Below are 22273 nucleotides of genomic sequence, written 5' to 3' on the forward strand. Positions count from 1 at the left end.
AATACGGATTATCAATAAAATGTACTTAAAATATCAAAAGTAAAGTAAAAAGTGCTCATAATAGGCCTAAAGAGTGTCAGTGCTATACTATTGATATATTAATATATGTATGCGATACTTTAATGTTAGTTTTAACTATTTCATGTACTTTTGGTAGTTTAATCTCAAACAACGGATCTTATTTTAAAAACTGATATGTGATGAATGTAAAATATTTGTGCAGTAAAAAGTAGATTAAAGTGGAGGCATAAATAGAAATACTAATACTCTTGGCTCATGAGACATTAGGCTACCATATTTTTGTGTTTATTTCTTATACCGGATGTGACGAAATACTTTATTGCTAATTACGTCAGACTTTACGTGATGACGTTGAGAATTTAATGCTCCCCACTGAGCAGCAGCAGCAGCATCATCAGAGGAGGATGAAGCCGAGCAGATGAATGAGATGCGGGCTGATGAGAGGAGGATGACCCGGCCGATGGAGCACCAGGATCCCACTTTTACTTCACATTTAACATTTAACATTTGGCTTGAGAGAAGATGTCCACCATCCCCGAGCGACACCAAGGTCTCACTTTAATTTTCTAATATTTACTCTTGCTCGGGGGATTTTAATGGCACAGCGGACGCCGAGAAAGAGCCAGCGACTGAAACTGGGATTTATGAACTGTGATTGATTTTTCGGCTGAGGATAAATATCTCTACATGATCCGGTTCATCCACCATCGGATCTCACAGATCACTCTCACCCGCCGCAGCTAAAGCTAGATTATTTAGAGATTGTGCGCTGTTTTACCGGCTAGCTAAATAAGAATTTCGTTTGTCCTTTTCGACATTTTCACGCGATGTTTTAAAAGGCAACTTCACCAGCTTAATTTGGTTATAAATGACACTCTGTTTCCTGTCAGTCTCATCCCGAGTTTATCTCGTTAATCCTCATTTGTGTGAGTTTTATTCAGCGTTAAGCTAGCTAACGGTAGCAGCCACTAGCATCAGAGTGCTGCTCTGGTCCATCATGCATGCGCCGACACGTTTTCTTGGATGAAAACCAACACTCCCGACCAACATGAACCCAAGGGCACAACAACACCGAGCCATGTCGGAGTGAAGACAGCACCGTGGCTCCTCTGCCGGCCGTGAAGTCACCACAAGCAGAGCGGCTTTAGTTGGAGAGAGAGAGGGGATCAAAAGCTGAAAGCTAGCCTTCAGCCTGCTCACACACCGCCCTCAAGAGACCACAGAGAGGATCATTTTCGGCTCAACTCAAGCCACCAAATCCAGCAAAAATGGGGTATGTAGTGAACTTACTGTCAAGCACTTCTCTCACTCCACATGTCAGCGCATGGCTGACTGTCTGTGTGTGTATTCAGCAGCACAACGAAGCCGAATCTCTGCTGCACAAGCTTGTAAACACTGCTAAGCTAGCCATCCATAAGCTAACTGTATGAAGTGCCCCTGTCATCTCTGACACCTTTGGCTGTATGTTTTTATGTTTGGATACCAAAGGCAACGCTTGGCCCCAGAGATCAGTGGTGGAGGAAGCAGTAAGGAAATAGCAATCACAAGGTGCAAAAGTGCTTCATTGCAAGTAAAAGTCCTGCATTCAAAATCTTGCTTTAGTAAAAGTGTGTAAATATCATGAACATTTACTAAAAGTCATACAAGTAAAAGGAAAAGCGCTCATTGTGCAGGAAAAGTAGTCCCTGTGTGTGTGATCAGGATGCGTCTGGATTAATATTACTGCATCAGTGTGTATGTTGCATCTCACTGCTGTAAAGGTTCACTAAACTGAACTTCTTAAGCTTCTATCTATCTATCTATCTATCTATCTATTTATCTATCCATCTATCTCTGTTTGGTGACACTGTATAAACCGATGTCTAATAGAGAAAACGTATTAATCTAAAATATGATCAGTCTATATACTGAATTATAATTGCCCTAAATTAGAATATGAGGCATGTTCCCATCATGATTTTGTAGTGTTTTGCCATCTCAGTTGGGTTTTCTTACCACTTATGTGTGTCTTTTCATTGCTTTTTAAATTTCTCTTTTACTTCCCTTATTGATCTTTGGATTTGGGTTCATCAGAAACATCAAGTGTTCTTCCACTCAATCAGTTACCCTTCTGCAAAACATGGTTTCTGGAGGCGTTCATGTCACCATAAGATGTTTTCAAATACATTTCTCTCTTTAATTTCACTGTACAAGGTTGAGCTGATTATAACTACTACTGTTGGGTAGTTTAACCTACAGCAATGCATCATGGTCTATGAGAGCATCATATGTTTGAAGCGCCGCTGTCCTGTGAGATCTCAATAAAGTCAACCTGAGCTCAGAAAATAGCCTGTGTGATGATGCATTTTCCAGGTTTTTAAAAAGTTTGTGTAGTTTAAGTTTTCCCAACCCATGAAGGAACACTTCATCCTTTTAGTTTATCAGTGGAAAAAAATCACATTATAAATTGTTATTTGTAAAGCAACCAGTAACTTGTCAGATAAATCTAGAGGGTAAACTGTACAATTTTTGCCTCTGAGATGGAGTAGAGGTATAAAGTTGCATAAATACTTAGATAAAATGGAAGTAACTCAAATACTTAATTAGTAAATTAGTTATATTCCTCCACTGTCAGAGATGCAACACTAAACCACACACTACTGATAGATGTAGCTGTCCATTATTATATACACTGATATTTTTGATTAGTTTCAGAGCTCAGACAGTTGCGTATTTTGGTATATTGTGATTTAAAAAGGATGTTTTGAAAGGGAAGTTATGCGTTAGTGGTTTTCTGTCTGCTAGATAAGAAAGTATAGAGTGTAAAAAAAAAAAAAATGGAAAATGCCAAATGGAAAGCAAACCTACTTAAATCCCCACCAGAGAATACTGATAATGCATGCAGCCCAACCTGCAGATGTATGGTGATTCTCCTGATCAAGAGCGACCTAGTTCTTACTCCAGATGAAAGCAGATGATGTAGCATGTGATTGGTTTGTTGTCATATCGTGGTTGGGGGTTGGTGAGGGTGAGGGGGTGAACTGCTTACCTCCCCATGCAAAGCACATCCTCTGTAATTCTCAAGGCCAATGGTTATCCAGTCAACAATCAATTCCCCAGACGCAGAAACTCGGCGTGTCCTGTGTGTGCACTTACCCCTTAATTAGCAAGTCAGACTTAGCTGTTCCAACAAGCACTGAAGCTTCTGTTCTTGTATAATAGATGGTTGTAAACAAGCTGTCCTCCTGGAACTTGGCATTTCTAAATAAAACAGTGTCCTGGCAATATTTTCTGCTTTCAACTTGGCGCCAGTATGTTTTCACTGAAAACGGATGCATATTTCGGTAGCACAGGAGTCTCCTAATGACACCTGTTATGCCGAGAATACACGAAACAACGGAGGATTTCTACCAATTAATTGTTTTTTCTTTTATTGGCTGAGAGGACTGAATATATTCACTGAAGTTTTAGATCATTTTTTGTCTTAATTATGGTGTTATTGGCTGCATAATGGCTTTGAAGGTGCTGATTTTCTTACCATCAGTGAACCACTGTCAGCACTTGTGCTTTTATTGTGTAGTGACAGAACAGAGGTGAAGTGAGAGGAGACAGAGGAATAGCAAAGGTTCACAGCTGGACCCCAGGTCCCTTTTACATTTTGAGATGAAAGCCGACAATCATGAGAGAAACGTGGTGAAATCTTGTGACATTCGTTCACCAACAAAACATACATACATACATACATCTTTTCCTTATTTTTCTGTGTCATCAGATGTTTAAAATACAAAATAAGTGCAAGGACACATTTTGTTTTGGTACTGAATTCTGAATTATTTGCAATAGAAATAAAGAAATATAACTTTTATAGCACCTTTCACCATTTATGGCATTTCTTTAAGAAAAAATAGCAAAAGTTCCTCATCTTCTGTGATACTAAACTGAATATCTGTGGAAATAATGAATTGCAGCCCTAAATCAAAATATGACACATGTTCTCACCATCATTATGTAGTGTTTTGCCACCTCAGTTGGTTTCTCGGCACCATGTTTGTCTTTTCATTGCCACTTTAATTTCTCTTTTACTTCCCTTTTATGAGTTTTGTTGTATTTTTCAAGGTGGTTGAGGAGAGGAGATTTGAAAAGGGAGAGGATGTACTGTAACTTTATTTTGACTCATTGCACCATATCTTGAGAAAATTGTAATAAAAAAAGCTTGAATTTTCTTTGCACATGAACACACACACACTCTCTCCCCCCTCTCTTTGTGCCACTGAGGCTGGTGAATGGCATATGGGTGTTTTTTAAACTGGAGGTTTCGCCTTGCCAAGCCCCTGCTGCCTCCCTCTGCGAGTGGGTTAGCCGACAGGGACACTGAGATCGGATTGGGCGAGAGAGCATGTGGGAAGGCGAGGGACAGATAGAGTTGGAGGATGTTCGCAGCTCATGACCAGCCCTGAGTCACATGGCTGTTGCCATGGCGACGTGGCAGCTAAGTTAGTAATGCAGGGTTATTTTGCACAGACTGCAACCGTCCGTGCTCTGACATCGTGGAGCTTTCTCTTCCATCAGTTTTACAAGTGATGAATGTTTACTATTTTATAATGGTAACGTGAATCAATATGATGTTTAATTATAAAAGTGTGACATTAGAATTAAAATGGGAGGAAATGTGTACCAGAGCTGCACTGATCAGTCCATTAATTATGCAGCAACTTCTGTGAAAATCAATTAAAGTTAATTTCCAAGCAAAAATTAGATGGTTCCTCATCCTTAGATATGAGATTTCGCTGCTTTTTTGGTCCTAAATAATATTTAATCAAATATTGTATGTTGTTTGGACAAAACGAGGCATTTGATGGCATCTCCTTGGGATATTTAGGACTAAACATCTAGGATATTTGTACTATTTCATAATCTCTTATAGACCAAACAATGAATTAATCTATAACAAAAATTATTTGAAGTCGCAGCCCTGATTATTTCTTTGTTTTAGTGGTAAACAACTCAGAATTAAAGTTAGAGAAACATTTGCACAACAGCAGGATTATAAAAGATGGCATCATGCACCAGACACCCTTATAATAAAATCTATTTCAGTCAAGAGAATGTACATTTTAAGATAAATGTCATTTCAGTTTATTAATTAGCAGAAATGTCAAATGAATAATTTGCTCCTGCTTTTAGACAAACAAAAAAATTGTAAAATTGTGGTGCATTTAAAAAAAACTTTTTCTTACTTCTTAATGGACCAAAGGATTATTCGGTTCATTGAGTAATTAATAAGATCAGAGAAAGACTAAGACAGGCAGAAGGAAAACGTATTAACAACATGAATTGGAGTATATCTACTAAATGTTGGTCTGAGGATAAAAACATCAACAAGACTCAATGTCCTGCATGACTGATTTGCAACAGTGGCGTGTCCTGATAAAGAGCACGTAGTCAGAAGATGATATGAACACATTACCTTTTTAGTCACAGACAGTCACTGTCTTTGTTTTCCATTATGCAAACTCTGTCTGTCTGTCTATCTGTGTGTGTGTGTGTGTGTGTGTGTCTTCTGTTTTCGTGAACGTTTCTGCTGGTTGTAAGTGGAGAACTGCTGATTTGATAACATCTGCGGTCAGATTCCTCTGTCAAAGCACTTGTCATTGAGACTTGAATGCCACAGTGCGCTTCATTGTGAAAAGGGATTATGGGCTAACAATCGCCGCACACTCTCATAGAGACACACACCACGCGGGCAGATTTTGATCTAGGCCACGCCGTCAGACTAGTTACACCCTGAAATATAAAATCACCCGCTAAAATGATGTCACTTTAACCCCTTTTAAAAACGATGGCCAATTGAGACTTTGACTTCGTGCTGAGCAGAGCCAAAGTCAGTAAAATTGAAATTAAAGACTTAATCTAGACAAGCCTCTGAATCTGCCCCATTGTCTCCATTCAAAACTATATAAAGCAGTATTTTTTCTTTACTAATACAATGACAAAATACGAAATATTCCCAAATCAGATGATTCGTTTCCATTTGTGACATTGGCAATGCCAGGCAAACTCATTATCCAAGATAACGTTGACGCACCAGTTAGCCCTCATCCTGAAAGCCTTTTCTCTTGTAACTTTAAAAGTCAAACTTACTGTTTGAAAAGACAAACAACTGAGTGTAGATCAACCCTTTGTCTCGCTTGTCTAAGTATATGAGGGAAGCAGCCAAACAGTGATGCTAGAACGAGAGACCTCACATTTTTCCTGATCGACTGGTTTAGTGTTTTGTGTTGCCCAAAATTACAAGTCAGAATTTGCCTCAATACAACAAACAACATCCAAAAAAAACCTTAACCAGGAGAAAATGGAAGGTTATGTGAGGTTTGGATCCAGGAGGGCAGTAATCAACCCCTGGCAACGGCAAACAGAGCCACACAACCTCCTCCCCACCATGGAGACCTGGAAGGGGACACGCGAAATAAAAGGCAGAAAAGGCAGACGGAGAGGGAATAGAAGCTGACACAGCTTGGAGGCTTGTTGGAACAGAAACAGAATGTTAGATAAATGAATTGTATTTGTGCGTGCAGGTACAGGAAGCTTGACAGGCGTAGCAACCGTTACCAAGGCTCTGCAAACGGTCCATTTAAGATCCAACCTCCCAAACTCCTGCTCTAAACTCCGCTGGTTTTACATAATATCTTGTCCTGAACGTGACCTGATAAATACATGGGAAGATATGCGGTAAGCAAATCATGTGAGAGGAAGTAAAAAGTCTTCATGACACTGAGTGACTCACACAAAACCTCCACAAAGCAAAGCAAAGACAAATATCGATGGTGCACATGAAGATCAGATTAGATCAGCCTGTATTGATCCCCATAGCGGAAATCCTGGTGTTGCAGCAGCGTAAGGACATAAAAGTAGAGAAAAACAGAGAGAAGTAACTAATAGTGCAGTACGTGTCAAACAAAGTGACACTTCTACTTGTCTTTTTCTGTATTAATATAGAAATGCGATGTAGCACATGATATGTAATGAGCCCGTTTGAGCTCGTGAGAACCACTTCTCTGATTAACTGTGCCTATCTTTTAAATAACATCTGCCGAGTCTCCACTCTGCTGACTTAATTAACACACTGAGGCATGATGGGAGTTTCCCAGAGAGGGGAACAATCACGGAGTCCCAGTGGAGACCCGGGACGCTCGGAGCGATCAGATCTACTGTTCCTAGACGACTGGCAGATAGACATCTTTGGACCAAGTCTACACTGAATGAGTCGATTAATATATAGTTGGCTGCACACAGGTTAAAGCGCCGAGTCTTTTGACTTTAGTGGCTTCTAGACTGTCTAAATGTGGCGTAACTGAAGCTACAGGTCCTTTAAGGATGAAGACTATTGGTCCTCTTGTTGTCCAGAGTGACACGTGTGTGAAAGAATTAAATTATTCGTGCCTCGATGCAGCAGAAACTTTAAGTGGTCATGTTCTGCAGTTGAAATACCCATTTAGCTTTTTGATAAAGGTGTCAGCATAGTAACCAAAACAGATTGACATAGCGCAACAATTCTGATATTCATGGTCCTCAGAGGATGACTTTGGAGATCCTCTGACTTTTCCTCCTGCAACACCAGCAGGTTGAAGTTTTCATTTTTCCAATTAAATATTTAAATCTGCGTAATTTGGCTCATGCAGATGTTCATGGTACCCAGAGGATGAATCCTGCTAATCTGGGTGATCCTCTGGCTTTTTCTGGAGTCCCAACGAGTATAAACCGTATACACCCTGCCCCCCCTAATGTTAGCAGACAGACGTTTAGATGTTCATTGTTCATAAAATGGTTTTAATTGGGTATTTTATGCCATCATATGTTGCAACTGTCTAATAAATTGTATGAAATTTGATACAGACGTTCATGTTCAGGATGAAGTTTATTAGCTGTGGCGATTATCTGAGTTTTTATCCAGATCATCAGGTCATCGGGTCAAAGCTTTACTTTGATCAGTACTTTGGATGATGACTCCCATCAGCCTCAGCTGTACTTTTAGAGAACATGTGCTGCATATGTTAAGCATCAGCATGTCGGCTTCTTCCGTCAGTCTAACTCCACAAAAGACATTTCAACGTGTCACAGATGTAATTAAACCAATTCCTGGTGGCTGAATTCCATTTAGGTGCTTTGGTTTCAGGATTTTTGTTCACGTTGGCTCGCTGTCGCACTGTCATGGCTGAGTGGGACGCTTGAATACAACAGAGCCATTGTTAATGCTATTGGTAACACCTGTGCTTTTCCTGCATTGTGCAGGTCACAATGTCTGCGCTGAAACTATGGCTTTGTGTGAAACAAGTGAAAACAGCAGAAGCATCTGCATGAGTTAGTATCAAAACACTTGCAGACATAACAATATTTTGCAAACTGGCACATAAATGATTTTTTTTTTTACCTTTTTAGGGTAATTAACTTTTTTCTGAAAAAGTTATTGCAGCCAAGTTGTTGCTTGAATTGTGTTTTTGTGAAAGATAACTGCTACTGAAATAAAAGAGCATTCATTTGAAAGAAACATACACATGCACACCATTTTGCACAATCCCCTTAAAAATAGTCATACATGCAGAGAAACTTTATATTAGTGCTTAGTTTAGTTAGTTGTTGTTTTCTAAAAAACAATAATTAAAAAAAATGATATACATACTAGATTTTTCTACTCTATGGTGAGAAAATTGTAGTATAATCTGTATATTCTTGTATTTAAGGTGGTAACAAAATTGTAACTGTCCATTTTTACTGTCAAACGTGATCATTATTGCACAAATCTTTTTTTTAAATACTATCTTTCCTGAGCTTGAGCTGGAGAAGATGACTTATTCAAGCATCTCACGCTTTGATATTTCAAAGGAAAATGACAAATTGGATCATTTCCAAACAGACTTTGTACATTTCTGAGCAAAAAAAATCTGCTTTTATGTGGATTTCCACATAAAAGAGACCAGTTACAACCAGACAGTTATGGATTGTTTCGCCTTTAATCTAAGACCCTGGGAGCTTTTCATCCATAGCAATGTTTGGAGGCCGTCCAGAGCCTGCTGATCTCTGTATGTTGGCACAGGTGCCTCCAGGTCACCTTTGGCATCGTTGCCTCTCCTCACTGTTTCTACGTCAGCGTGTTCGCCCTGCTGCTCAGCTCCGGCCTGCACACACGCAAACACACACAAGAGGCCTCGAATGCAACATCCTGCTGCTTTATTCTTGCCAAATAATTCAAGCGTGCCACTTTGAGCTGCCTCTGCGACAGACAGACACTGGCAGTGTCTCCACGACCGTCTCCACAGTATCGATCTGAACCCAGGTGATGTTGTCAATCAGTCGACCTGTTCTTTGTTTTTTTTTTTTTTTTTAATCAGCCTAATCTCCGCTTTGTCACGCAGCTTGCTCGGCAGCCTCAGCACCACTGAGGAGAGGCGTGCAGAGCCTTCGCTTTGACTCGTGTCAGCCTCTGCACCTTTGCCGGGTCGTTGGGCTGTCAGTCATCTTCTCTGAAACGGCACACTTACTGTGCTCACGGGGAGATGATGGCTGTCCGTGTCTGTGTGGGCGCTGCTGCATTGTTCCGCTCTGTTATTTCAAAAGTAGAGGCAAATCAGCATATCTGCCCTTTTCTTTACTGCTTTTAAAAATGCATAATTCCTCCTTGATTTATCCTGACCGCCCACGCACGAGGCAGAAGGTTTCAAGAAAGATGCCCTCATCGCTGTCTGTCTCCTTCCTCTCCTGATCCCAGGTTACACTCTGCAGTTCTTATACATATTTCTGTTTCCTCTCAACTTTTCACTGCTGTTCTTTTCCATTTGTATTGGTATGGTATGTATAGATAATTTCATATTGATATGTGTGGTGATAAATATTGTGATATAGCACATTTTCTGTAAATTCAGTTAATTGATAGATGAAATAAAATGAGCGCATGGAACACGGGACAGTTTCTCACTACATTTTGATTAATCTACTCAACAAATCAGAGGTGCTGACACATTATTGATTATCTCTCTCTCTCTCTTTTCTTTATAACCTTTGTCTAAATCTTCAATTAAGCGTGTAAGAAAACTGTTCTGCAGCATAATCTGCAAAGAACTGTTTCCTGGTTCCTGTCAGACGGAGCTCCTCTTCTTAGCTACACGCTCCTTGTTTAGTCTCGGCTGGTCGGAGAATTTCTCCTGTTAGGAATTAACCTGTTCTGTGTCACGTTCGCTCTCCTCCATGTTTGTTTGTGGAAGAGCGCAACGATTCAGCCACATGAGGAGGAAAATACGGTAGAGAGTAATATGAAAAGATAGACGTTATTCTGTCACGCTGTGTAGCCTAAAGTACAGCAATGATGATAAAATATTGTATTTGTAGGATTTTAGGAAGTGCTTTTATTGATTATTTTACTATAACATAATACACAGTAACATCTACATTTTGTGCAGCCCTTCTGAGCATGTGAACATGTGGGCTTCTTGGACTTTCATGCTCACATATGAGACTAAAACTATTAAAATCAGAGAGATGTTGTGGTGCTGCTGCTGTAAGTCACCAGATGTCATATCTTTCTTTTTTTTTTTTTTGACACAAATAGAAAGTAAGGCCCAAAGCTTCATGAGGCTCCATCTGCCCATCACTAAATTTGTTATTGCAGAAGACGGACCAAAACTTGGGTCAGTGAAGTACACACAGCATACGGATATAACTTAAATGGTCTCAGTCTTTATACAGAGGCTTTGTGACTATTTGCATCATGTCCCGATGTCATGTTACCTAAACATGGAACTGTAACTCATATCATCACTATCACTGATATCACGCATACATCATCTCATTTTCTAATAGAATACATGAGCAGAGGTCTAGCAGAGTAAATTCATACTATTTGGGTCGCCTAAATTCTGCGTTATGATTGTTTTTGTGACATTACTTTGTCATGCTTCCCTTTTATTTTGTTCATAACTCATTTTTAATGATTCAGCCTTCATCATTTAATGACTTTGACAGTTCATTAGCTCCAAAGAATGATTTGATCATGGAATCAGGTTTATTTGTGTTTTGGGACATTGCAAAAATTCTACATTATGAAGCAAATTTCAATATTTGCTGGTTTATTTGATTTATCATTTATTTCAAGTCCTCTTCTTCACATACAAGGAGAAATTATTCTGCTTCACAACTCCACGTGAAGAGAGGGATCGTGTGCACGAAGCATTTGTACATGAACACTCTTGTTCTCAGTGTGAACGCCTAGTGGGTGTTTTTCTGTCGCTGTTAGTGCAGCAACACAGTGGACCAGTGAATTATGGATGTGCTGGGATCTGGGAAGCTGTTTCTCACCTTCCTCTGATTCATCGTGTTCCTCAATAGTTCCACGTCCTTTCTTCAGCATGACAGTGTTAGATACTTGATGTGGAGCGTTAGTTATTCACACATTTGCTTTTGTGTCTTTTAGTCGTGCTGGTGGCTCGGCTCTAGGCTCGGCTGCATTCGGTGCAGACATTCATGTTCCCCAGAGGATGAATCCTACTTTTCCTGGTACATAGGTTGTCCCGTTCGTGGTTCCCAGATGATGATCCTCTGACACCAACATGAGGTTTTTAGCGAGAGGCTTCAGACCTCAACGTTCCCCTCAGGATGAATTCTAGTTCAGAGGTTCATGACCAAAAGCTTCAACACTAACGGCATCCCATCAGCCTCAGCTGTACTTTATGTTTAGCACTATGACGTTAGCTTGTATGACGGAGAAACAGGCTACAACCGATATGGTTGCACGTTACTGATCTTTACCTTCCAAATTCAACACACCTGAATGTTTTCAGTCTTTTTTTTTTAGTTTTTTTTTTTGTGTTTCTGCATCAAACTGTGTCCACTTGAACACAATCTTTTGTTGGACTGTCGATGTGGTTGCAGTGGTGACTAAAGCTAAAGTGTTTGTCACACACAAACTGCTGTTTTAGCTATTTTGGTGCAACCAAAGCCCGTTTTTCTTCCTCACAGGCCGGTGTTCAGTTACACACAGCATATTTAAAGGAGCGTAGCCTCAGAGTTGAGGATTTTAACCAGCCACTGATTGCTCCATCTCTCTGTTTCCTCCCTTCTCTGCACAGAGAGCAGCCCATCTTCAGTACACGGGCCCACGTCTTCCAGATCGACCCAAACACCAAGAAGAACTGGGTTCCCACCAGTAAACATGCTGTCACAGTCTCCTACTTCTTCGACAGTACCAGGAATGTATACCGAATCATCAGTCTGGATGGATCTAAGGTGTGTGTGTGTGTGCGTGTGTGTGTGTAGCCCTCAGGGTAGTGTTTGTGTATTTGTGTCTGTGTGTTGTTTCTTCCCTCAGACCAAACATTTATTTAGGGTCTTTTCAAAATCTTAATCAGTAGGAAGATAGGATTGTAAAATGAAACTCACAAACATCTGGGATTTGGAGATTAGCGCTGTTAAAAATGACACGCAGTTATCCCTTCTAAAGAATTCTAGGTTTGAATTAATAAAATATCTGTCTTTGCGCATGTCCGGAGGGTAAGTCAGTGCAGAGAGAGACATAGGCAGCTCTATAGGTGTGTTCATTTTAACACCAACATGTCTTTTAAAGATCTGCATAACTACAGTCAACAAAGTGAACAAAATAATTAGGTTTCAGTAAATATAACATATTTACTGAAACTTGACAAACATGGAACATCAATTATGTTTTCTTTGACATAAAATGGGAAATAATAATCAAACCATGTGGGATATGCAGTGCATGAAGCTTCTGTCTGCAGCCTATCCATTATTTAAGATCTTTTCAGTCAGTACAGTAGCCTACACCTTCGCCAGGGCTGGAATTGTAGGCTAACTGTAGCTTGCATACTGTACAACTTTATTTCAAGGTTCCACAATGTTGCCGCCTACCATCAAAAGTATTTCCAAGCGGGTCTTTGAGAGTGTAATTCGCTCTCTCTCTTTGGCCCAGTTGGGTTGTGACCTCTCCGCGTATTTCAGCTTTATCTACACTTGTTTTTCAAAATCTTCAAAATTTTCTTCCAATTTCAATTATATGATCGAAGTAGTATTTGAGATGCATTCATACAGAGCTGTGTCTTCTTTAAATACTGTACATGTGAATGGTTTTGATTCTGTCAGATTATCCCACCTCCACTCTCAGCTCGTCTGACTTGTTTGCCTCGGCCTGGCCTCTCGGCGCTGAGGCAGTGAAGGGGCGGCCGGGCCTGTCATATCTATGTGGAACTGATTATTTTAGTCTTGAGCGAGGTGCAGGGGTGGAGTTTGCGCAGTTATGCAAGAGCCTCTCTGGGTGGCTGCTGTTGAACCAGCAAGTTTTTGCTGTGCTCTGCTGGAAATAGCAGAGATTGGGTGGGCTGGTGCTGGAGGACATTAGTATCCAGACATTAATAAGGCGGAGAAAAAGACAACAAAGTTCCAGAAGTGAGAAAACTTTTTAAAATCTTTTTGGAAATGTTGAATTAAAAGTGCAAAAACCAGTGGATTTCCAAAACCAATTTGAAGGTGTGACCCTTTAAAAGAAAACAATGTCTGCTCATGATTCCCCGTCAGTACTTGTGTATGTCTGCCAGGATCAGATTTATTGGCCACGTATGAGTACACACACGAGCAATTTGACTCCAGTTTGAAGTTGCTGTCTGTGTACTTACACAGAAATAGATATACAGCTAAAACAGGGACAACAAAGCTGAACAAAGAGGTAAAAATAAACCGCTAGAACTATTATGTACAGGTCATATGCATGTACACACGTGTGCAGGATTTCTGTTTGACAGTGATGGATGATATGTACATGTTACAGCAGAGTGTGTGTTTTAAACTGTAACTGTCTCTAACGTGAGGCCTGTGGAGCCAAGCCGCTCTTGTGTGGTTGTTCTGCACTGTAGCGCCCACCAGAGGAGACAAGCTGTAACAGTAGTAGTGATGCTTTCCTGAATCTGATACCAGTGGTGTTCAGCTCACACTAAGACTGAGATATATTTTTGTCCAAAGATGTAAAAAGAGAAAAAGAAAGGGGGAAGTCACTGTGGGCCACACAACTACAAACTCCTACACTTTTTAACCAAGTCCTCAGCTATTTAACTAACAAATGTACAGTGTTTAGCACCAGTTAAGGACTCATTTATGGCGGTTTGAGTTTCCTTTAAATCTTTTTATATGTATAGGACTGCTTTGCTGGTTTTTAATCAGTCCACATGTCAGCTTGTGATGGTGCTGAACCCGTACAAACAGGATGACAGCCAGTGGTGTTCAGGTGTGAAGCCTGATGGAGAAAAGAGCAGCATCACCTTACTGAGGTCAGCGCAGACAGCAACTCAATGAGCTTTTTAGCTCCAAAAGCTTGAAAATGTGCAGTTTCATTACAAATAAGCAAAACGAATCTGCTGATGAGAACAGTGAGGTCTGGTTGAAAGCTAGAGAAAAGCCAGTGAGTGGACCTCGAGTTCAGATCTTTTTTGTCGGCCGCTGTTTCCAGTAAAAAAGTTTTTTCTCCTCACAACCATCTGACTGTGCCTCTCTCGTTGATTGGACTACTTCCTGTTCACCAAACAGTGGGAATCCAAACCTACACGACACACACCCCCGTCCTCCAGCTGCTCTGGCCGAAGGCGGCCGTCCTCTCTTCACAGCTGCACTAATGTATTTATTTGTACTTCTGTGTTTGACGTGTTGTTGTCGTGTGTTTTCTCCTCCACAGGCCATTATCAACAGCACCATCACCCCCAACATGACGTTCACCAAGACGTCGCAGAAGTTTGGCCAGTGGGCCGACAGCCGGGCGAACACCGTCTACGGCCTGGGCTTCTCATCTGAGAACCACCTGGCCAAGGTGAGGCCACGCAGACCCACAACGGGCTGCTCATGAAGTGTGTGTGTGTGCTCTCTCTCAAAAACACACATGGAGGAGTTTGTTGAGTTTCCGTCCATGCTCTCGTATCAACGTCCTCTTGTTTTTTTTTTTTGTTTAGTTTGCAGAAAAGTTTGCTGAGTTCAAGGAGGCGGCGCGGTTAGCTAAGGAGAAGTCTCAGGAGAAGATGGAGCTCACCAGCACTCCCTCTCAGGTACCAAACACCATCACCACTGATAAACTGAAGAGCGAAGCGTTCTTTTACAGGCTGACAAAATTCTCCTCCTCCTTAAATCAGATAAACTATTTAAAACCCTCTTGGATCACAAAGCAGAAAACAGGCTTTTCTTTTTTTTTTTCTGAGCTCACGAAAAAAGTTTGAAGACTTTTTAAAGATTCATAGTTCTCACAGGACATCAGTGCTACAAACTTATGATGACTTCAACTCCCACGATGCACTGCTGTAGATTAAACTACCCCACAGTATATCCAGTATTTAAACTATCTGCAGCAGTAAAATGTCGCGCACACATCAATGCAGCAGTAATATTAATCCAGAGAGAGATCAGATATAACAGGAAAACACTAGCAGCACCATGAGTCCTTTTACTTTTCATTCTGTCAATACATTGTGCTGATAATTTTAGGTTTTGAATCTTTAATGTACTTCCACAGTGTGGTATTAGCACTTTTACTGAGGTTCTCATTTATGTGTAAAAGTCCCACACTCCACCTTTAAGTAAAGGATTTAAATATTTCTTCCACCACTGATTTGTTCACTTAACCATAAAGACTTAACGACAACTCCTGCAGCACAAGTGACACGTCTCAGACGCCGAGCTAACACACCTTGTGGCTTGTTCTGCCTCCTCTGCTCTCCCTGATGATTCCTCCTCAGGGCGGCGCTGTAAAAAGGAATGTGTTGTCAGTCAACAAACCGGTAATAAAGAAGGTAAAAAGGAATGGGAAGAATCGTTTTCATGACTCCGATGGCCCTTTTTTCCCTCAGTCTTACCCTCAGTTAATGATGCAAACTCTCCTCAGGTGTCTCCCCTGCAGCATTCTTGCAAAAAAGCAGCGTGAGCACAATGATGGATTTGACAACCCTTAATGTCACTGATCCGCCAGTCTGTAACAACCCTGTCTGTCATCCTAATGTCAGACTAACACCCAGAGGAACCCCGTCTCTGTCAGTTTCCCCCATGAACCTCCCACAGACGACCCCCCACTTCTCCTTTCATGCTCTCAAAAAGTGACAGTCAGCTAATATTAGCAGCCGCCAATCACGCTTGTACACACATAACTGAAAAAAATCAAAACAAAGCACTTCTGAGCCCAGACGAAGATCCTGTTACCTTTTGAAAGCATTGAAATCATTCACACGTTATTGCAGTTGTTTTGTCCCGTAATCCAAAATAATCCACATTTAAAGGATTAGTTCAGCCTTTTTGTTCGCCCTGTTGCTGAGAGTTAGATGAGAAATAGCGGTAGTTATCTTAGCTTAGCATAAAGACTGGAAACATTATATTTTATTTTATTTATTATTTTGATTTTCTCTTCACACTCCAGGCTAGCTGTTTCCATTCATTTTCAGTCTTTATGCTAAGCTAAGCTAACCGTCCTCTGGGGTGAAGACTTCAAAGTGGCATCAATCTTCTCATCTAACTCTAAACATGAGAGAAATGTTGCTTTAACAATCACTAATACTAATGCAGGAGTCAGCACCAGGTGACCTGCAGTCACCTTTGACCTCAGAGAGCATCAACGGTACGGACGATGAGAGAGTCACACCAGAAACACCTCAGCACGCCGAGCCCAGAGCAGAGCCTTCCCAGAATGCACTGTCCTTCTCACACAGGTAAGCCTGAGATCTGAGCGCCAGCGTCTCTCCGGAGTGCCGATTTAAAAAGAAATCGGCACAGCGCTGCACACATCGCCGCAGCTTGTGTCGATCCGTTCATTCATTATTAATCTGGTCCCTCAGGCCTCTGGACAGCATTAAAGCATTACATTAAAACACTACGCATGCTTCCCATTAATTATAGACCACTTAATGAGTGGGGATCATTTTGTCAGCTGTTCTTTAGGGGATATTAATGCAGCAGAGGTTGTAACCACGTAGAAATGATTTCTGTTCACTGTGCTCTTCTCCTGCTGGTTTTCTTTAAGGGTTTACATCAGATCTTAAAGGATTTTTGGTATTGCCAACAGTGTCTCTTAGTCAGTCAACAGAAAATGAATCATTTGTTACTTGTTGAAGTCTTTTATGAGGCAAAACTCCAATATAATTGCATTGTAAATTGAATATCTTTTTTTTGTTTTTTTTACTGTTTATTGGACAAAGACATTTGAAGATGTCTGAGAACTTGATGGGTGTTTATCTACTATTAAGTTTTATAGGCTAAACAATGAATGACAAAAATAATCAGCAATCAAATGAGTTGACAGCTGAAATAAATGGGAGTTACAGCCTAAAGCTTGGCAGAGATCTTACACTCAACCTGATTTAAAGCTCTATTTGGTTTCTAATGAGTACATTTATAATCTCCACGTGCAGTTTGAGGTCCCGCTGCCTCGTTTATTACCTGAGCGATCAGCGATTCAGCTCCCGGACGACCGGGCGGACTCCTGGCAGATATTTTGGTGCTGCTGTGATGTAAAACTGAACTCTGCTGCCGAACAGACGGGCCATATTGTCTTCCCACACACCCAGGAGGAGTAGGAGTTATCTGAGCCTGCGGTTACGGACATGTTAAAAACCTCCAAAGATTAGAAGATTAATACTTTCACACCTCATCTTTAGTCACTTTTGGGCTTTTGTGACATTTTCCAGGCCAAACGATTAATGGAGTAATCAAGAAATTAATGGGCAGATTAATCACTGGCTGCAGCCCTACTAATACCCCCCCCCCCCCGTCTCTTCCTCACATCCCAGTTCATCCAGCATCAACAAGCACTGGGAGGCAGAGCTGGCGGCACTTAAGGGGAACAACGCCAAGCTGACGGCGGCTCTCCTCGAGTCCACGGCCAACGTCAAACAGTGGAAACAGCAGCTGGCGGCCTATCAGGAGGAGGCTGAGAGGCTACACAAACGGGTACAAGCTCACGGATGAAACAGTCCGACGATGACGTTGATGGTTAATCTTCACCGTGTTGTGATGAAGGTCTGTTTGTCTCCCAGGTGACGGAGCTGGAGTGCGTCAGCGGCCAAACAACAGTGATCAAATCCCAGAAGACTGAACTCAACCAGACGATAGAGGAGCTGGAGTCGGCTTTGAAGGCCAAAGAGGAGGTACGAGGACGGCTTACGTGGAGTTTCATGTGCTCACAAGTTTTACATGTACAGCTGCACCTGAAACTATTCAACCCTCATTGCTTAGTCGGTGTTTTGACCAAATGTAATTCTGTAAATGTCATTCAACCCCTTCTTGACAAGCATCCTGCTGCAAGACTCGAAGCGAAGCCAGACACCAGGTTCTGACAGCGTTTCCAAAGTGGCATATTGTGTTGAATTTGGAGAAATACACCTACTTCAGAGGTTGAATAATTTTAAGGTGTGTGTCTTATTTGACTTTAATATTTACTCTCTCTGTAATTCCCTTCAGGAGTTGGAGAGACTTAAAGCAGAGGTGGAGAGTGCCAATGAGTTCCAGTCTCAAAAAGACTCTCTTTTACTGAAACTACAGGTGAGCTTTACTCTGCACTTACAGTCACAGAGGTGGAGGAAGTGCTCAGAGCGTTTCTGTTATCCAGTTTTACGCAAATACTGTGCTGGATTTGCAATAACCATCTGCCAGTGGTCGTCTCCTCTGTAAGTGTTTTTATTTGTCTTTGGTTCCAGGACACGGAGTCGAAGAACGAGACGCTGGAGAGCCGGCTGAGCGATCTGGAGCAGCGTCTGGAGAGCAGCCAGCAGGAGAGGGAAGCTTTCCGCAAGAGCCTGCGCTCGCTGCTGGAGCTGCTGGACAGCAAGATCTTCGAGCTGACCGAGCTGCGGGACACGCTGGCCAAGCTCCTGGAGAGCAGCTAGAGAGACGAACACGGCCAACAGCACCACCAACAGCACCAACAGCAGCCAGCACTCAGAGAGGAAATCACCTGCATGTTGGCACTCACATCGTCACTGACGTGTAAAACAACTTGAATTCTCTCTCCCTTTTTTTTTTTTTGTTGTTTTTTCTCCTCCACCTGTATTTGATACGTGTAAAAGTTTACACACGACTTTATGCATTAACGGTACACACATTTTGCTACGGTACACGTTTACAAATGAGCCAAGTAAAGAGGCTTTGCTTGGACCATGCCTTCCCTCCGCTCCACTCTGGAAAACTTCTTGATTCTCAACACCTAGAAATAAGAAAAAATGAGAAAAAAACTACTTTTTTGTCTCTCGAATGGGGGACATTTAATTCTTTTTTTTTTTTTTTGCTCCTTCAATCAGGACTTTAATTTAAGGACTCTAACGACGACCCGCGCTTTTTTTGAGCTTCGCTTTGGTGCATTTTCTGTTTTTCTCTTCCTCACATCATCGTCAGCCAAATGAACACTAAAAGTCGGACGAGAAGGACCACGTTCGTCTGAGATCGGGTTTCACTTTTACTTATTTGAACTCTGGAAGGTGGCAGGACGGCGAATGTCATGAAGAGATCACTACGAATGTTCCTCCTGTGGGTGAAATCCACAGAGGGACTGCCAAAAAAAAGAAGAAGAAAAAGCAGCCGGCGAGGACTTTGTCTTATATTCTTCTAAAATATATGAGCAATACAAAAAGGGAGCATCAGAGGGTAAATTAACACTTTTCACTCTCACTTTCAGGTAATTTTACTCTCGAATATGTTACGAACCGCGAGGCGGGATTTTATTCAATAGTCTTTCTTTCTATACACTTTTTTTAAAGACTATAACAATTCATAGTGCACTTGTAAAAATGGGGTTTGTGTGTGTGAGTGAATCTGACGTTTTTCTCTCCTTGTTTTCGTTGCGACTTGAAGTGCAATGATTGAACCTTTTTTTGTTTATTTATTACTGAAGTAACTGTTACTGAAAATTATGATGAAAGTTGTAAACAAAAAAAAAAGCAAAAGATCTTTATTTACATTTTGTTTTCACTTCAGTCTTTTTTTATTGTCCTCTACGTGGGTGTCGAGGTGGTTTTGTTTTTGGAAAAACTGGCAATATTTTTGAAGTATTTATCGGAGGAAATGAGAACATGGCAGCCGATCCAGGTTGGATTTGCAGAGAATCTTTTTTTCTTTTGCCAAATAACGTTTTCCTGTACAGATTAGAATTTTTGCTGATGTTGCCTTTGGTACAGAGATGCATCAATGGTAGCTGACGAGTGGTACTTTTCTTTTGTGGGATTTATTATTGCCAAAAATTCAGCGACGTTAAGAGGAATACAGACGGCACACCTGAAGAACACTTTTTAAAGGGCTTGTTGTTGGTTCGGGTACATTTGGGAGACTTGAATGACTTTGTCACGTTAAAAATGATGACTATTACAGCTTGAAAGGGGAAAAACATTTGAATAAAACTTTTAAATGTTGATTATACCACATGCTTAAAAACACAAATTGTAATTTTGAGTTTATAGTAAAACAAAACCAAATGAAAATCAAAGTCGTGTCGTTCTTTCACAGGTTTCATCACTTCAGTAACGCTGTAACGACACCGGGTGGAAGAAACACTCACTTTAGTAAATTAATCAATAATACAGTGTAAAAATACTGTTACAAGTTTAAGAGGTGCATTGAAAATCTAATTTAATTCCTTAAAACTGCTCATCAAAAGTACTTCTAAGCAGAACGGGTGTTCTATATTATTGGATTATAATTAGTGACATATTCTTTAATTACTTTATAAACTTCTGGGTGATTTAATCCACAATAATACATCAGTTTGTTAGTTGATTTATATTTTGTATAATTTCTGAATCTGCAAAGTAACTTAAGCTGCCGATTAAATGAAGTAAATGGAATAAAAGTACGATATTTTCCTCCAAACTAAAGTCAAGTAGAAGTAAAAAAATAAGTAAAAAGCAGAATTAAATGTAAAGTACTGTTAGGACAGTTTAAGTTCTGTACTATTACAGACAGTAATACAGTACAGTATTATATAGTATACAGCAGAGGTGGGACCAAGTCATTGTTTTGCAAGTCACAAGTAAGTCACAAGTCTTTGCCCTGGAGTCCCGAGTCAGGTCTCAAGTCAGGTCCCAAGTCCTACCATTTGAGTTTCAAGGTTTGCAAAGTGATGCTATCAGTGAGTTGCAGCTAGCAGTTAAATTAGTTAGCCTGTAAGCTAGTGTTAGCTTAACTTACCGTTCTTTGTGCAGCTTCAAATGTCGAACAAAGTTGGAAGTTGTTGCGTCTCCGTCCGTGATCTTCGACCCGCATGTTTTACACACTGAGATTCGTTTTTTGTTGACCACCTCGTAGTTTTTAAACCCAAACTAAACTATCTTTGGTATCATTTTTGCCAACTGGCGCGCTGCTTTACCCGCGTCATTGGTTGTCCTGTAATTTGATTGGTTGGATGCTGTCGGATCAAAACAACGTGGATCTAATTTGATTGGATGTCGGGCCGACAGCGCGCTTGCGTAGGTACGCACGCACGCACACACACAGATATAGATATATAGCGGTCCATGTCAACATACTTCTTAATCTTTGGGTTTGGGGAAAGTAGCAAGTCTTTTCAAGTCAAAAGGGTCAAGTCCAGGTGAAGTCACGAGTTACTTATGTTAAAAGTCCAAGTCGAGTTGCAAGTCTCTTTACATTTTGTCAAGTCGAGTCTAAAGTCATCAAATTCATGACTCGAGTCCAAGTCATGTGACTGGAGTCATGAACACCTCTGCGATTAAATGAAGTAAATGGAATAAAAGTACGATATTTTCCTCCAAAATAAAGTCGAGTAGAAGTAAAAAAAATAAGTAAAAAGCAGAATTAAATGTAAAGTACTGTACTGTTAGGACAGTTTAAGTTCTGTACTATTACAGACAGTAATACAGTACAGTATTATATAGTATACAGTATTTCTATTGGACTAGCCACAGTGACTAATTAGTTTAAATGGAAGAAACAAACATGATGCAGTATTATACTACTAATCCACCCAGTTATATAATAAATCTAGTAGTGTAGTGAAATATAACACTGTGAAAGGAGCCATTCTGCATGAGGATTATCCCCAAGCTTTTCTACTCTGAGCACATTTTGCTGCTACGTTTTTCACTTGACTTCAACTATGTTTCACTACATTGTCACAGGAGGAGTTACAGCTGCTGATAAATACATTAATAAAAATGTTCTCTGCCTCCAACTGCATTAGTGTTATAAAGCATTTATTACATGTTTAGATACTGCGTATAAATACAAACGTTGCCTGGTTCGATAAAGTAAA

The 22273-nt window shown here is 40.7% G+C and overlaps 1 protein-coding gene across 1 annotated transcript; it reads left to right on the forward strand.

Moving 5' to 3' along the window:
* Positions 1 to 1069: 1069 nt before the first annotated feature.
* Positions 1070 to 18978, forward strand: LOC139218698 (homer protein homolog 1-like). Its single transcript, XM_070850363.1, has 9 exons — positions 1070 to 1294; positions 12117 to 12273; positions 14723 to 14854; positions 14994 to 15086; positions 16588 to 16730; positions 17808 to 17967; positions 18054 to 18164; positions 18478 to 18558; positions 18714 to 18978. The coding sequence occupies exons 1-9, from the start codon at positions 1290 to 1292 to the stop codon at positions 18900 to 18902; spliced, it is 1071 nt and encodes a 356-aa protein (XP_070706464.1). The 5' UTR covers positions 1070 to 1289; the 3' UTR covers positions 18903 to 18978.
* Positions 18979 to 22273: the final 3295 nt, after the last annotated feature.

The sequence above is a fragment of the Pempheris klunzingeri genome, chromosome 19 (assembly GCF_042242105.1).
Source record: "Pempheris klunzingeri isolate RE-2024b chromosome 19, fPemKlu1.hap1, whole genome shotgun sequence".
NCBI classification, from domain to species: domain Eukaryota; kingdom Metazoa; phylum Chordata; class Actinopteri; order Acropomatiformes; family Pempheridae; genus Pempheris; species Pempheris klunzingeri.

Bases quoted from the DNA above. Each gene is read 5' to 3' on its own strand.
- LOC139218698 (XM_070850363.1), top strand. The intron at 12,274-14,722 runs GTGTGTGTGTGT...TCTCCTCCACAG, and splicing joins TCAGTCTGGATGGATCTAAG to GCCATTATCAACAGCACCAT. The intron at 16,731-17,807 runs GTAAGCCTGAGA...CTCACATCCCAG, and splicing joins GCACTGTCCTTCTCACACAG to TTCATCCAGCATCAACAAGC.